Source organism: Carassius gibelio, chromosome A1 (assembly GCF_023724105.1).
Source record: "Carassius gibelio isolate Cgi1373 ecotype wild population from Czech Republic chromosome A1, carGib1.2-hapl.c, whole genome shotgun sequence".
Taxonomy (NCBI): Eukaryota; Metazoa; Chordata; class Actinopteri; order Cypriniformes; family Cyprinidae; genus Carassius; species Carassius gibelio.
In genome coordinates this window covers 33,952,628-33,968,930 of record NC_068371.1, presented here as the reverse complement: position 1 = coordinate 33,968,930, position 16,303 = coordinate 33,952,628, and the positions used below count along the sequence as shown (strand labels likewise).

At 40.0% G+C, this 16,303-nt stretch overlaps 2 protein-coding genes across 3 annotated transcripts; both read right to left on the bottom strand.

The window, feature by feature from the left end:
- Positions 1-1,234: 1,234 nt before the first annotated feature.
- Positions 1,235-9,060, bottom strand: LOC128027153 (cdc42-interacting protein 4 homolog). Of its 2 annotated transcripts, none has more exons than XM_052614587.1 (15): positions 8,784-9,060; positions 7,692-7,807; positions 7,477-7,530; positions 7,222-7,369; positions 7,061-7,123; positions 6,182-6,286; positions 5,968-6,096; positions 5,718-5,864; positions 5,012-5,173; positions 4,772-4,795; positions 4,480-4,589; positions 2,924-3,056; positions 2,804-2,853; positions 2,595-2,725; positions 1,235-2,483 (listed from the first exon to the last, which is right to left on the bottom strand). In XM_052614587.1, the coding sequence occupies exons 1-15, from the start codon at positions 8,805-8,807 to the stop codon at positions 2,341-2,343; spliced, it is 1,539 nt and encodes a 512-aa protein (XP_052470547.1). In that variant the 5' UTR covers positions 8,808-9,060; the 3' UTR covers positions 1,235-2,340. The 2 variants fall into 2 exon arrangements, with proteins under 2 accessions (XP_052470547.1, XP_052470465.1); XM_052614505.1 differs by lacking the exon at positions 8,784-9,060 and adding an exon at positions 7,928-8,129.
- A 3,312-nt stretch (positions 9,061-12,372) lies between these two features.
- Positions 12,373-14,792, bottom strand: LOC127935310 (uncharacterized). Its single transcript, XM_052533473.1, has 2 exons — positions 14,502-14,792; positions 12,373-13,135 (listed from the first exon to the last, which is right to left on the bottom strand). The coding sequence occupies exon 2, from the start codon at positions 13,123-13,125 to the stop codon at positions 12,373-12,375; it is 753 nt and encodes a 250-aa protein (XP_052389433.1). The 5' UTR covers positions 13,126-13,135; positions 14,502-14,792.
- Between the last annotated feature and the right edge of the window lie 1,511 nt (positions 14,793-16,303).

Below are 16,303 nucleotides of genomic sequence, written 5' to 3'. Positions count from 1 at the left end.
TCTAAGCATATGCTTTTCATAAAATAAAACTTGGTACCTAAAGTTATTTAGTATCCCAAGTAAATTAATCTTAACTCAAGAAGAATATTTCTACTGAAAAAACAAGGCGAAAATACTGAGGAAGACTATTGTCACTCCACAAATAAATAAAAATACAGTCGACCAAAATAAAAATGTGTTTCACCTTATCTTTAGGAATACAATGAATCAGTGTGAATGAAATATGAAAAAACCCCTCAGTAAAAACCTTCAGAATATAGAGAGGAATACAATTTTAAAGTTTGGTGTCTGGTGTTTGGTGTTTAAAGTGTTGTTGAAGTGGAGAAAAAACTCATTTTGTGAAAACAGCCTTTAAAGTTATGTGTTGCAAATTAAATGCAAATAGATAAAGTGCAATAACAAAACCAGGTGGATGATTTATGAACAAACCCCTCAGTAAAATCCCTCAGAACATAGAGAGGAATTAAACTCTTAAGTGTTGGTGTCTGTAAGTGTTGCTGAAGTGGAGAAAATAAACTTTACATGATATGTATTATAATTCAAATCCACTGATGCAAATAGAGAAACTGTAATAAAATAAACATATAAAAGTGTATTTCGTACAAAAATAAAAAATCACAAAGGATTACAAAGAAACAGCAGGTAACACATTCAATTAAATATTATTTATTTTTTACAATGCGCTCAAATTAGCTAAATTTATATTTAGCATATTCATGACATCATTTGGGCTAAATGTTAAACTCAGAAACTTAGAAGCTACAGAATGTTTTTTCTTGTTTTGTATATTTGTTAAATCAGAATGTTTAAATATACTGAAAAAAAAAGATAGTAATAATTAAAAGTGATAACAATGAGAAGGTTGCTCAATTTGGAGACAAATCCACCCACAAATGCCGTCAAACATGCATGCAAAGCATTCTGAGGCTCTGATTGGACGACTGGCCTGTCACTCTCCGCCTCCAGCTGACTGGCAGCCAATCCCAGAGCTGCTGGAGGTGTTTCAGACAGAGTTTGCCCTTCAGCTCTTCTGGGGTCAAACGGGTGCCAAAGCCAAACCCTCACGGTCCTCTCAAACAAACTGGAACCGGACGGGACTCTGAGGTTTGACCCCTAACATTCCCACATCGGAGTTTAATCTTCCTGTCATTTACTGTGTACAGAAGAATGTTAGAAAGACCAGAAAGGCTCTCCAAACTAAAGCACAGTGAAATGATGAGACATGATGCTGGTGTAAAGATGGCGAAACCGTCTTTAATAAAATATAATGCTTTAACACTGAAAATATGACACTTCATCTTCAGCTGAAAGGGCAGGATGGGAACGAATTAAGTCAAAATTGTAATGGGGTAAAAAATAGCGGTGGAGCAAGTTAATACATTTTGGTGTAAATAAAAATGTGCACCAATTAAAATCACACACAGAGGCAGCACTGGAAAAACTACAAAAGTAAATCAAGTGAAATTCGTTTGACACAACTGATCTGAAGCCTGTACACTCACAACACAACCAGAAACACAGGAGAACAGCAGTGTTTCAGCATTCTTCAGTTTGAATTAAAATCCAAACTCTAAACACCTTCAGGCCCATTAACACCAACATAATCATAATTCAATGAGAACGATGAGGTCCACACGACTACACTGAGGAGCGATATCAGAATCACTTCCAGAAAGCTTTTCTCCAGCTGATAAATGCTGAAAACACTGCCAGCCGAACCCAATCCATCTTGAATAAAGACCTGGAGCAGTAAAAGCAGCAGACTGCATCACAACACTTCAGCTTTAGACCATACATGGAGAAATGTAAAGAAATGTCCCGTTCGCGCTCATCAGTATGACACAGAATTACACCCACATCATATCACAGCAATAAAAGTTATATTGTCTAAGTGTTCTGGGCGTTCATATTAAAATGTAATATATTCATGAAAATTGTGACCTTGACAGTTCTTCTTTGTGAACGGTTGCTCAAGCACTTATTATAAATATAATGATATCATCAGTTAGTGTAGACACTAATATAGATATCGTTATAATCATCGCTTTTGGGTTGAACGGATCTTTGAAGTAAATACTCAATCAGCACAGACGTGGACGCACTTGAAGTAATTATACATCATGACATAACAACGAGATAGAAAGGCTTCTACGTGATGTAATTAACTATCACAACGAAGATCAGTTTTAAAACTACAGATCTGCAGAAAATCACCAGAAGCAGCACAGTGCATGCTGACAGAAAAGAGAGAAAAAGACATAAAATATTTCCCAGTGACATAAAAACCGAATGTTGAGTTGATGGAGTCACATGAGCACAGTTTCTGATGTGCAGGTGTGATCAGATGATCTGGATGTAGGACGCTGGCACGTATCCCACGTCTCCACTGGCTCTCTGAACTCTGACCCAGCCGTCGCCCTGATCCTCCAGCATCAGACTCAGCTGCTCGCCCGCATGCATGGACACAGCGCCCTCGCTGCCGCCTGAGACACACACACACACACACACACACACACGCTCACGAGGAGGCCGGATGGATCTGGAGGTCTACTGAACGTTAAAAGTGACAAAGTGCAGAAAAGAGAACAGCTCACCGTCAAAGTCATAGAGCGCTGTGCACTGACCGATGGGAATGTCAGTGTCAAAGTCCTCATCAAATTCACATTCATAGATGTTCTCTGATGGAGACCCGATGGGATCGCTCAGAACGGTGATGTACTCTGAACTGCACACACATTAAACCAGTTCAAACACATCTCAGATCAGAGTTTGTGGATCATGAAAACACTGCTGCTGGACCAACCTGGAGGCATCGTGCTGCAGCGTCCCACCGCCGGCTTCAGAGAGCTGACCCTGCAGAACACACCTGTGTTTATATGTGTGCAAACGCTACATGAGTGAGTGTGTGTGTGTGTGTGTGTACCTGGTATTTACTGAGCTCTCCTCTCAGTCTGGTGATGTTATGAGCCGTTTCTGTGATCTGAGGCTGAAGGCTGGATGGATCTCCAAGCTGAGAGTTCTGCTCATAAACACCCTTCATCTTCATCAGAGCATCGCTGACACACACACACACACACACACACACACACACACAGACAGTGTGAACAGCAGGTTTCTTAGGATCTGCTTGTTTCTGTCATTATATTAAGTGGACATGGCAACCCTTCATGAGCACTTCAGCATGACGGCTGTTTCTACGGTGGTTCAGTTAAACATCTCTGAACATGATGAGTCTTTGGTCACTCTTATTTTATTGTGCCTTAAAAATATCAAATGCATGAGATGCCAGAAAGTTGTTATGGTTACCATACTGTCAATCATCTTAATTTTGAGAAATTCACTCCAGTAAATAAGATGTGGATATTACTCTAAACTCCGGTCCTGGAGGGCCACTATCCTGCAGAGTTTAGCTTCAGCTCTCATAAAAACTCACCTGCCTGTATCTATCTAGTAATCCAGAAAACACAGATTGTCTTGTTCAGCTGTGTTTAATTAGGGTTGGAGCTAAACCCTGCTCTAAACTTTACAGTGTGAACACGTCCTGCATCTGTAGTCATGGAAACGTGATCAGCTGGGGTATCTGTAGTCATGGAAACGTGATCAGCTGGGGTAGCTGTAGTCATGGAAACATGATCAGCTGGGGTAGCTGTAGTCATGGAAACATGATCAGCTGGGGTAGCTGTAGTCATGGAAACATGATCAGCTGGGGTAGGTGTAGTCATGGAAACGTGATCAGCTGGGGTAAGTGTAGTCATGGAAACGTGATCAGTGTGGCTGTAGTCATGGAAACATGATCAGCTGGGGTAGGTGTAGTCATGGAAACGTGATCAGTGTGGCTGTAGTCATGGAAACATGATCAGCTGGGGTAGGTGTAGTCATGGAAACGTGATCAGTGTGACTGTAGTCATGGAAACATGATCAGCTGGGGTAGGTGTAGTCATGGAAACGTGATCAGTGTGGCTGTAGTCATGGAAACATGATCAGCTGGGGTAGGTGTAGTCATGGAAACATGATCAGCTGGGGTAGGTGTAGTCATGGAAACGTGATCAGCTGGGGTATCTGTAGTCATGGAAACGTGATCAGTGTGACTGTAGTCATGGAAACATGATCAGCTGGGGTAGGTGTAGTCATGGAAACGTGATCAGTGTGGCTGTAGTCATGGAAACATGATCAGCTGGGGTAGGTGTAGTCATGGAAACGTGATCAGTGTGGCTGTAGTCATGGAAACGTGATCAGTGTGGCTGTAGTCATGGAAACGTGATCAGTGAGTAGGGAATGAACATGCACATTTTTACCTGACAACACATAAACCAACAACACATGCTGAAGTAAACATGTTCACCTGTTTTCCTTTATTAACAGAAGCTCATAAGCAGATTAAAGATGAACTGATATACACAGCTATGTTTTTGGCTATTACCCTGATTGGTAGTGATTAACCGTTTTGTGTCTTTGTTTTGAAGTGTGTTAGTGATGTACCTCTGCTCCGTCTCTCTCTGCAGCTCCTTCTGGATGTCATCGATCTTCTCCTGCAGACGTCTCCTCCTCTGATCCGGAGGGAGACGAGAGAGGTCCTCCAGCGAAGACGGCTACACACACACACACACACACACTCAACACTCAGACAGACTGCTAGTTCATACTCTTAACAAAGATACTCTCTAATCTTACATCAACCCTCGAGACTAGAACAAATGTTAGTATAGAAAAGTTATAGAAAGGATTTGTCTCCAATAGAAAGTAAGTCCTGATTTGTTCATCAGCTGCTCACCGTGTTTTTATCAGGAAACATCATCTGAAAATTGCAACACATGCACAAATGTAAGTATATGTATATTTATGTAAATACTGTATATACTTTACATCATATATATACTGTACATGTCATAATGATTCCAGTGCTAGCGAACAGATCTAATGCTCAGGACAGAGATCACCTGTGGCCGGAGTGATGATGGTTTACAGTAATGACTGCAGGTGTGTGTGTGTGTGTGTGTGTGTGTGCGTGCACCTTGTTTTTCTTGTGGAACAGCTGTTTGATGCGCACTTTGGGCAGGTGTGTGGTTGTGTTGTCAGATGCAGCAGCTTTGACTCCCTGACTGTAATCCTCAAACTCCACGTCAGCAGGAGGCACTGCACCTGATCTGTACTGTTCGATGAGAGCCAGAGTCTCCTGCGCACACACACACACACACACGCACGCCACACACACAGACACACGCACACAGACACAGACATGCACACACGCACACACATGCAAACACACACACACGCACACACCACATCAGAGCGGATAATCACAGAGCAGGGATGAGAAATCACACAGTACACCATTAAAACAGAGATCAACATAAAGTCTAAAGTCAAGTCATTATTTATTTAAATAAATTTCAATTCATTTATTTTAATAAAACTGATCAAAATCCATTTTATTCTTTTGGATTTATTTATTATAGTCGAAATGCAATTATTGTAATCAGATTTTACTTATTTTAAAACAATTGTTGTTGTTGTTTTGGGGGGGGGGCTTGTAATAAAAATACTTATTTATTGAAATCTTTTTTTTATTTTTTATAATTTACTCATTTATTGAAAACCCCTAATGCAACTTCATGTTCAGAAGAACAGTGTGTGTGTGTGTGTAGGTGTGTGTGGGTATGTGCGCGTATGACTGTGTGTGTGTGTAGGTGTGTGTGTGACTGTGTGTGTGCACACACCTGTGTCTCACTGATGTTCCTCCCGGTGGAGATGATGGTGTCCAGACACTGGTTGATGTTGGGCAGGAGGTTCTTCTCTGATTCAGAGAGCTGCACGTAGCCGTCAGCTAACAGTTTGATGCGCCGCTCCTCCATTTCCTGCAGCTTCTGTGAGCGACAGACAGACAGACAGACAGACAGACAGGAAGTAGAGCTGGTCATAGCTCAGTCAGGCTGATGATCTGTCTGACGAGAGCAGAGCACGACGCACCTTGTACGCAGACGGGATCTCTGAGTGGTAGAAGCTGTTCTGTTCCTGGTTGTATCTCTGCAGCTGTGAAGCGTACTCGTTCTTACACTCGTCAGCTACGTGCATGCGGAGGTGAGCGCTCTGTTTGGCCTAAACACACACACACAGAGCGTGTGTTACCCATGATGCCTGAAGAGTGTGTGTGTGTGTGTGTGTGAGCTGAAGGAGCCTGTACCTTCTCCACGTCTGCTTTGGTGGAGCTGACCTCCTGCTGGACTCTCTCCGTCTGCTGATTGGCCTTCTCTGCTTCTCTCCACTCCTTCTCAAAGCGCTTCTTACTCTGGAGGGAACACGATCAACACAGATGATTAGATTTAGCTTCTGATCCACAGTACACTGGAACGGTCTCAAATCTATATCCTCTCGATGACTTCAGACGTATGAAAACAACGAGAACCGTCCATCCGTCACGGTCTGATCTGTGCTGTGCTGTGTGCGGTCAATCCAGGCTCAGTTACAGTCTTTAACATTATTAAAATAAACTGAAATAAAAACAAATGTGCAATAGCATGAGTTTGATCCGGAGTGTACTGTAAGAGTCTGATTGATGAACACACACAGTACAAACGATCAGTGACTGGTGATCGATGAGCATCTCATGAACTGCTGTGTTGTGTATATCTGTGCATGTGTCTGTATGTCCTGTCTTCATTTGATATCTGGCTACATTTTAAACTAAATTAAAATAAAAAGGAGCAAATCCAAATTCCATCCAAATTATATTTCATAATATTATTTCAATAACCCATTTTTTTCATAACCTGTCTTCATACCATAACACACATTTATATAATACAACTTAATATTATATTAAATACTAGCACAAAAACAATGATATTGTAGATATAAAAAAAAAGCATTTAAAATTAGTTTATATATATATTTTTTGTTTCCATGTTATGTTTAAGATCATGCTTATTTTATTTAAATGAACAGAAGTGTTTTCTATGTTGTACGTTTCAGTTAATAACCATGTGCACACTACACTGTGATCAGAGGAAACTAACTGAAGGTGAATCAGAAAGCTTTGTAGGAGTTGAACAGTGTAACTCACAATCTCCAGCAGTTTGAAGCTGCTCTCCAGGTTCTGCTGAGCCCTCTTGACCTCACAGAGATGCTGCGACACACACACACACACACACACACACACACACACAGTCAGCGGCTTGTCCTGTGTCTGACGTGAGACTGATCTGTGTTCGCTCTCTCGCTCACGTTCTTGCGCTCCTGTCTCATCTCCTGCAGGTGTCTGCTGAGCTCCACACAGATGTTCAGCGTCATGTTCTCGGAGAGCTGCTCTCTCTGAGCCGCGTAATCGTTCAGCTGATTCAGGACCTCCTGAAACGACTGCTGGTTGCTCGGCCTGCACACACACACACACACACACACATGACCAGAGCAGCAAACACGGGAACATCTGATTCAGCTGAAGAAGCAGCGCTGCAGACGGACAGCACTGAGGCGACTCACTTTGTGTCCTGATCTTCTCTGACGCCTCGTCTGGAATATTTCTTAGACAGGGTCCTTCAGAAAACACACACAAATCAGGTTCAGCCAAGGAGAAACATGTGAAGAACATGAAGAAACGTGCCTTCAAGAACACAACATCATCACACTTTAACGATTCATTGAGACCAAGAAGAAAACAGATGTCGGGGGTCTCTGGAGGGGACATGGGGTCTTGCCTGAGCTGTTTGGAGTAGTTCTGCTCGATCTCAGCTCTCTCTCTGACAAACTTCACATATCTCTCCAGCAGCTCCAGTCCACTCAGAGTGTGTCTCTCGATCACCTCCTGCTGGTCCTGCACACACACACAGTGAGAGAGAGAGAGAGAGTGTGTGTGTGTGTGTGTGTGTGTGGTATCATGACAGGTGTGTTGGGTGTGGTCCACTCTCTTCACTCGTGCAGAACTCAAACTCACCCGACGGGTCGATCTACTCTGACCTGAAGGATCACATGACACATCTGGCCTCAGCATACATACATGCGACTACTACTGTTTTTAAAAACAGCTAGCTATTCTAGATAAGAGCCCAGCTCTACAGGTGCACACTCCACTGAACTCTCCTTCAACAGGAAGGTGTGTGTGAGCTCACTGATCTACTTCCTGTTGGTCCAGAAATAGTGAGTGTGGTCTTTACTTCTGCTCAGAGATGACCAGACACATAAAACCAGTTTAACCAGCACTAGACTAGTAAACCTCAGACAGTGGAGGGAAATCTCAGCGAAACTGTCACGTGACCTGGAGAATACATCATACTTTCAATATAGGTCAGCATTAAACAAATCAGTGCGGAGACACTTTTGATTTCTAGATTTATAGGTGTTTAAGATTAGAAATGCGCTCTGTACTTTTTTTCTTTTTTTTACGCTAACATTAAGCACGTATTTATAACACTTTATAATTATATTTTTATTTCAACTGTGACATGTTTCAATTTCACTATCACACTTTCTGGATCACAATGGTTGAACGTACATGATTTATCAACATAATAATCGGTGTAGCTGCATTTTTAATTTCAAATAAAGTGTTGACGAGTTCACGTGCGCATTGTTTTTACGGTGGTTTTCTACAGTTTTTTAAATTTACATTAATTATACATGCATGCGCTTTTGTAATTAATACTTATAACAACATTTCGGACAAGTGAAATGTACTTTCAAATCATTTTTTTTTTATCATGGCTGTCTTTCACTTAACAGATGTGAAAATATCTCAAGCGTCGGGGAAAGTGTGAAGCGCGCGTTTAAACTGAAGAGAAGAATAAACTCACCCAAAGATCTGAACCCCAATCCATGATCTCGAACAGGTCAGAAAGAAAGCGACTCCTGAAGGTGTGTCTGGACTCAGAGTGTTTCAGTGAAGATCAGGTGTGTTTGTAGTGAGGGTTTCGGCTCTGTTCTCAGCACACCTGAGTCCACAGGTAACACAGGTCACGTGACCTCTGGCTCTTTCCGCTCGATGGACTTCTAGTGCTGGCTGCTCTCGAGGCACTGCTGTGTGAAGCTTCGAAACTTTTCAGAATCATTTGTTTCGAAACTGGTTCAGAGCACGTATCAAACTGCCGAAGTCACGTGATTTCAGTAAACTTGGCTTCATTACGTCATAACAGTTTCGAAACTCCGTGAACCAGATGACGTCACAGCGGCGAAACATTCTACCATAGTGTGGGAAGGTATTTTTGTAAATAAAAGGATGAGAAGTAGTTAATATATCTTTCTGTTCTATATATATATACAAGCTCTCCGTAAAACAAAACAAAACAAGTCATGCAAATTAATATAAATATTTAAAGAAACACATATTATACAGACACTTCTTATTTATATAACATTTAATGTGTTATACTCGCAATAAAACATTTGCAGTGGGGTTTTAAACTCTGTTTTTACGGATGTTTTAGCCTGAGTTTTTCTTGCATTTACTCTCTTTTGACCAGCAGCCGTTCAAAGCATCGAAATGACGCGTTTCTCCCGTCACTATGGTCTTCTGACATATAATACAATTTCAAACTTCATTAAGAAATACAGTTAAACACAAAATGTGAGATATTTATGTTCACATGATGACAGTGTCGCTTGAGATCAGTTATAGTACACTGGTGTCTGCTGGATCAGAATTATTAATATAAAAGGCCACTTAATCGAGGTGGACGGACAATGGACCAATCACAGTCGCTTGATGATTGAACGGACCAATCACTGTTTTCTGTTAACCCCTTCAGGGGTTTTCTGTCTTCAGTGATGGATCAAGAAATTCAGACTTCAAGTGAGATTTATTTATTTATTTATTTATTTATAATTCATTCTTATGTGTGTCAGATAAAGGACATGTCATGACTGCATGATAAAATTGCATTTATTTGACTTTTATGATTCTAATGAATCACATTATCACTAAAATATATAAAAATTGTTATAGTAGATTTTCTATCTCCAGTTATTCCATAGCTGCTACCAGGGGCGGATTAAGGTGGTCAGGGGCCTCTAGGCTGCTCTTTGTGTGAGGCCAAATTTTTGTATTTTATTTATTGCCATACATGCATTTAAGTATGGTGAACTGGCATACACACACATTGAGACAGCCAACACTACTGTGTTTTCTTTACATTCCTTCAAGTGGTGGACCGCAACAGTAAGACAATTACCACCACACCATGTAGGTAAAATGAAAAATTGAACATTACAAACAAACCACAAATACAAACAATGCCCAGTGCTTAGAATCAGTCATTTAATTATGATTAAAAAACACTGGCAGCACAACCAAAACTAACATAAACAGAGCTGTAAGTGGAAAGAATAGCAGATATTATTATCACCTCAGCCCCAAAAACAAATATAACTATAAACATCAAAGCACCAGAATACCTTCACATTTCAACTCTCTTCACTTTCTGTTGTCTCTCTCATCTCAATTTTTTCTTTCTTGATTTTCTGGCAGAGAAGTCCTTAATGAGGCCGGAAAAAAAACAATTTGAATGTGTCTAAAATAGCAAGGAGACATTTCATTATTTATTAATAAAATTCAAATCTGTGAGGCACAAGCTGAGTTTCGGTGTCCTCCAGTTCACATCAATGCAAGTGATCGTGCTGGCGCATCATTACATTGTCTGCTATATATTCGCTTCTTATTTATTAAATACGGGCAATTGGTTGATGAAACATTGATCACAATTAAGATACAATTTATACAAAACGGAAATCTTTTAAAAAAGAGACTACAAAAAAAAACTTAATGAAGTGGTCAAAATGTTGTACCCATGTCTCCAGACATATTGTGCATCTCATGATGTATCATATCTTACTCATGCTGCATGCTCACTTTCATAATCAACATTAATATAAATATTACTGGAATAATTTGAGGAATGTTTCATTAGCATAGAACGTGTTGTCTTTCTTATCGCTGTAATGTTGGAAAATCGATTCCTGAGCAATCGATGCCCACTAATTCAGCACCCTCACTCGGGACAGCGCTCTTGTGACGTCAGACGTAAGAGGCAGTGTGCTAAGAGCTTCCTAAGGGACACTTCGGGGAACACACTTAGAAACATCCTTGGTAAGATTTATCTTTTAAATCTTTTTAGCGCGCTAAGAGTGAGTGTTATCAGGGAACCGGGCCATGGAAAGTATTTCTTATTTGTTTTGTACAGGTGATTTGTGTTCGTTTCACATATGCAGGGTTGTCTGGGCTAAAATATTCTTGCGTGAATGCATTTTCATCTACTCAAAAGAAGAAGGTTTCCAATTAATAACCAAACTGCAGTGTTTGTCAGCGATTTGTTTTGTTTCAAGTGAAGTGAAGTGAAGTGAAGTGACATTCAGCCAAGTATGGTGACCCATACTCAGAATTTGTGCTCTGCATTTAACCCATCCGAAATGCACACACACAGAGCAGTGAACACACACACACTGTGAACACACACCCGGAGCAGTGGGCAGCCATTTATGCTGCGGCGCCCGGGGAGCAGTTGGGGGTTCAGTGCCTTGCTAAAGGACACCTAAGTCGTGGTATTGAAGGTGGAGAGAGAGCTGTTCATGCACCCCCCCCCACCCACAATTCCGTCCGGCCCGAGACTAGAACCCACAACCCTTCGATTGGGAGTCCGGCTCTCTAACCATTAGGCCACGACTTCCCCAACAGCACAATAACAACACATTTGAATATCTGACACTGCTAACAATTATAACAATTCAATTACACATCAATAATAACAATAATAGTCTTATTAAATATACAATGATAAGCCCCAATACAACACAACTAGTCATCAATTAAAATCCAAAGCAGCTTTAAACACACACTTAAAAAAGCAAAACTGGTTCATCCAGAAGTATTGTTTAACTCTGAATAACTCTGTGGCTGATTCAATGACTCTGAGGGTTTCTGTGCATCCTTTTTGAATCAGATTCAAGGCAATAAAGAGTATTAAATGCCATAAATAAGTAAAGTCTAAATGATAACAAAAAAAGGGGGGGGGAGGGGTTCTTACATTTGAGTTAGGCTTAATGTGATGATTAGACTTAAAACTGATATGGTTTCATTGGATAAATATGAGCTGCATGTTTCGATTACCTTTTTTTTTTCTTACCTACTTATAATGGCCGATAAAGTCGCATTTATTGATGTTTATCCTTTTTTAGACTAAACCTGTATCTGAACTGTAAATCATGTCATTTGACTGTGAAGCAAAAATGTGAAGAGAAATACAGAAAATACACTGTTCTAATAAGGCTACATTTAAATTCCCATCAATAATGTTACTGTTCACTATTTGCTTCTTTTTTTGTAGGCTTGGCAAAGAGAAAGATGAAGTCCACCAATGAGTCCAACCGAAATCCCTGGAACGCACATCTGTTTTAAAGAATGGTGCAGAATGTTTCCCAGAATCCCCCTGTTGAGGGTAAGTTCCCTGAGGGGTTTTGTGCAGGAGGGTCATCATCAACTATCTGGATTCTGATGTCATTATTCTGTGTCGTAGGAGTCTCACTCTCAGAGGAATCACTGGAGGATACACTGACCACTGTGAGATCAGGACGGACTCTGTCTGGAGATTGAGGTCTGTCATTAATGTCAGGCGTTGGTGGGAAATAAGCCATCTTCTTCAGAAAGTCCTCTAAACTCATACTCCTGATGATCTTGAGAAGGCCTCTGGAGATCCGGTGAGTGGCGTCTGGATCGTAGTTTGATCGGTCCTGGTGTTGAGTCACATAAACCTGATGAAACCTTTTAGCACCCCACCACTCCTCATCAAGACTGACAATGATGCGGTCCGTGTTGCTGTCGTGCTCGTCAGTATATTTGTCTGCTGAGACATAATCAGGAAGATCTTCAGATCCTGGATATTTTTTTACGTTTAGATTGCCAACCACATAGTAAGGAAAATCTGTCTCATTGAGAAGTTTTTTCCCATTTTGGTCGGATCTGTTCTCAAAATAGTGAAAACCAAAATCTCCCTCAGCTGGGTCACATTCAGAGAGCATGTTGTTCTCTTCGTCAAAAGAAATGCATTCATTGGCAAACCAGTAGAGGAGTCTGAGTCCGTGTCTGGGCCAGGGTCGACCGAACCCAGAGTCTCTCAGATGGACTTCTTCATTTAATGTTTCCACCATGGTCTTGCACCTTCACAAGAGAAATGAATGTACAGGTATTTATTAAAATACAAGATCACTAAAGGATGTGTTGAATATTTTCTTGAGTGATTTGAAAACTTCCCAAGCAGAATTCAGCTGAAAACAGTGACAATAATGGAGTCTCGAGTCTTGAGTCTCTGGGGTATATTTGTAGCAATAGTCTAAAATGCATTGTATGGGTAAAATGTATTGATTTTTCTTCAATGCCTGAAATCATTAGGATATTAAGTAAAGATCATGTTCCATGAAGATATTTAGTAAATCTCCTACCATTAATATATCAAAATTAAATTTCTGATTAGTAATATGCATTGCTCAGAACTTCATTTGAACAACTTTAAAGATGACTTTCTCAATATTTAGATTTTTTTGTTCCCTCAGATTCCAGTCAAATATTGTCCTCCGAACAAACCAGACATCAATGGAGAGATGATTTATTCAGCTTCAGATCATGCATACATCTCAGTTTTGAAAACTGCACCCTTACGACTGGTTTTATAATTCAGGGTCACGTATGTGAACGGAGGCGGCTTTCAGTTGAACATAATGTAATGGGAATTGTAATGGGATTGAGTTCTGTGGTTACAGATGAGGATCATTTTATATGGTGGCTATATGTGCAATAAGCAGAACACTATTCATAGCCATGAAATATTGAGTTAGAATTATTTTAACTCATTTCACACTTGTACTTTTACTCCTACATTTACGTGAAAAATAAGACTTTGTCCAACCATTGTAAGATCATCTGCTGCCAACTTCAGCTGAAAGGTTTCAGGAGATTGACTTTAGCTTAGTATCTGTGTCTGAGAGTCTTACACAATCAGAATCAGAGGAAATGATGAGGTCTGGTTTAACAGGTTTCTTTACAATGTCCTTTACAAAACTAAAATGAAAGTTCAAGAGTATATTTAAAAAGCTGAGATGGTTTCCTTTGGCATCTGTACTTGTAAACCTCCAGAGTATTTGTAGATTCTTGAAGCTTCCTAGAAAACGAGACCACTGTAATGTAGGAAAGAACTGGTGTAACGAGAAAAACCCTCCATTACAGAGGGTTATTCATTTCTATACCAATTAATCTGCTTCTCTTTCATTCATTTTCTCTTCCTCCTTCCTTGTTCGAGGTGATAGTGTCATAAAAAGTCTTGTTTAAAAAACTGTCAATTTTGTGAGCTCACACAACTTCACTACACCAGCATTTTGGTAGAGAAAGAGAGCAGCTCTGTTTTGCAGTGACCAACAGATTCATTTAAATACTGTGAGCAAATATTAATGCAAAGTAGCGTGTTTATACTGTATATGTGTAACCCAGATATTTCTTTCACAAGTGCAATAGAAAGAAAATGAGATCATACCTCTCTGAAAACGGTCATATAAACCTTCTGTTTGCTGTTGGAGAATCACAGATGAGCTGAAAGACTCGCTCACTGTCTGACAAACACTGAAGCAGATGCTGGTGAGGGCGACTCGTTTCAGAGCAGGTTCCTGAACTGATCCTGGCTCCTGGATCCGTCCAGACTCTTCCTGAACTGGACCTGAGCTCAGTGTCCAATCAGAGAAACACCAGACTCCAGAAACTGTTTGAACCACTGGATTAGAGACAGTATCTTATCTGTGTGTACTTTCATTTACTGGATCATGTGATATAAAAGTGATGCTTAACAGAACTGGGTGTGGTTTAACTGAAGTTCAGGCGGAAAACACATTCAATTATGGAAAACCAGAAATGGGAGGAGCTTCTGTTCCATTGTTCTGCCATAAGGACAGCCCTGGTCCTGCTATGTACAGCATCACATACACACACACACACACACACATACACGTCTATGTTACTAAGAGGGGACTATCGCTCAGTGTAATCACACAGATATATATATATATATATTTGTTTCAGTCAAACCAAAAAATATTAAGACAAAACAAGCAAGGCACTATAGTTAATTTGAGGATAGCAAAAATGAAGTAAAATGAAGAGCTATTTAAGGTAACAATTGCATGTCAATACTTCTGACAGTAAAGAGTGCATGTGTTGGATAAAATGAGTTTGGTCCCCAGTTAGATGGTGACGTGTGACGCCCGTTAGGATGAATCACCTCTTCCTGTTTAACACTGACATTTTTCAGAGGCTCCATTTTTTTAGGGTATTATCAACATTGCCATTATATTTAGAAATAAAGAAATAAAGAAATAAATAAATGTAATTTGTTAAATGTAAAGGCAACCAAACAGATCACATCATACTTCGCCATCTAACTGGGGACCGTTTTGATCTTGGAGGCCAATTTTTGCATTTTTTTAATAGATAGATAGATAGATAGATAGATAGATAGATAGATAGATAGATAGATAGATAGATAGATAGTGCTAATGTTGATCTGAACACTTAGGTCCCCTGTTAAATGGTAAACTGCGACATCTCTTTGGTTGCTTTGACATTTCTTGAAAATTTCATGTTGGCTTTGAATATATTCAATTGGCTAAATTTCTAAATCAGTGTTACAATCAACATATATTGTAACATTGTATTATCATCCTTGCCATAACATTCAGAGATGGTGAGAATGTGAATTATTGTTAAATGTAAGGTCAGCCAATCAGGCGTCACACTTCACCATCTAACAGGGGACCAGTGTGCTTTACTCTAGTGAAATCACCACTACATGCACAGATCTGTTGCTGTGTATGTTTAGCATGTACAGTTTAGCCTGTGTGGAATTGTTTTTATTATTTGACTTTTTTCTGTTCAACACAAACAAAAATGACGCTCACTGGCCGATAAGAAACATCAAAGGAGGATTCGTTGTAGAGTGTCTGACAAAATGAATGTCTTGTAATCTATAATGTATGTTCAGCACCACCGAGTGATAACGCAATCATTAAATCAAACATGTACGCGTATTTTTCCCTGATGCTCGCAAGTTAGGCTTCATAACATATCTAGACTGTTATTAGATGTAGGCTATAACAGGTTTTGTAGTTGTCTATAGATCTGCATCTTGCTTGAAAAATGTCTCTATTTGAACTTTGAATATATAGAGAGCACTTATTGTTTCTACTTAATATGACTATTATGTTATTTGTTATGTGTTCAGTTTGTGAAAAGGAGTTCATTTTCAGGCAGTCACTCTCAACATCACATCGGTGATGACCGACAAAT

Excerpts from the sequence above, each read along its gene's own strand:
- LOC128027153 (XM_052614505.1), bottom strand. The coding sequence starts at position 7,984 with ATGCTGAGGCCAGATGTGTCATGTGATCCTTCAGGTCAGAGTAGATCG. Across the intron at positions 5,865-5,967 it reads AGATCCCGTCTGCGTACAAG|AAGCTGCAGGAAATGGAGGA; the intron begins GTGCGTCGTGCT and ends TGTCGCTCACAG. Across the intron at positions 4,796-5,011 it reads TGTTCCACAAGAAAAACAAG|ATGATGTTTCCTGATAAAAA; the intron begins GTGCACGCACAC and ends TGCAATTTTCAG.
- LOC127935310 (XM_052533473.1), bottom strand. The coding sequence starts at position 13,125 with ATGGTGGAAACATTAAATGAAGAAGTCCATCTGAGAGACTCTGGGTTC.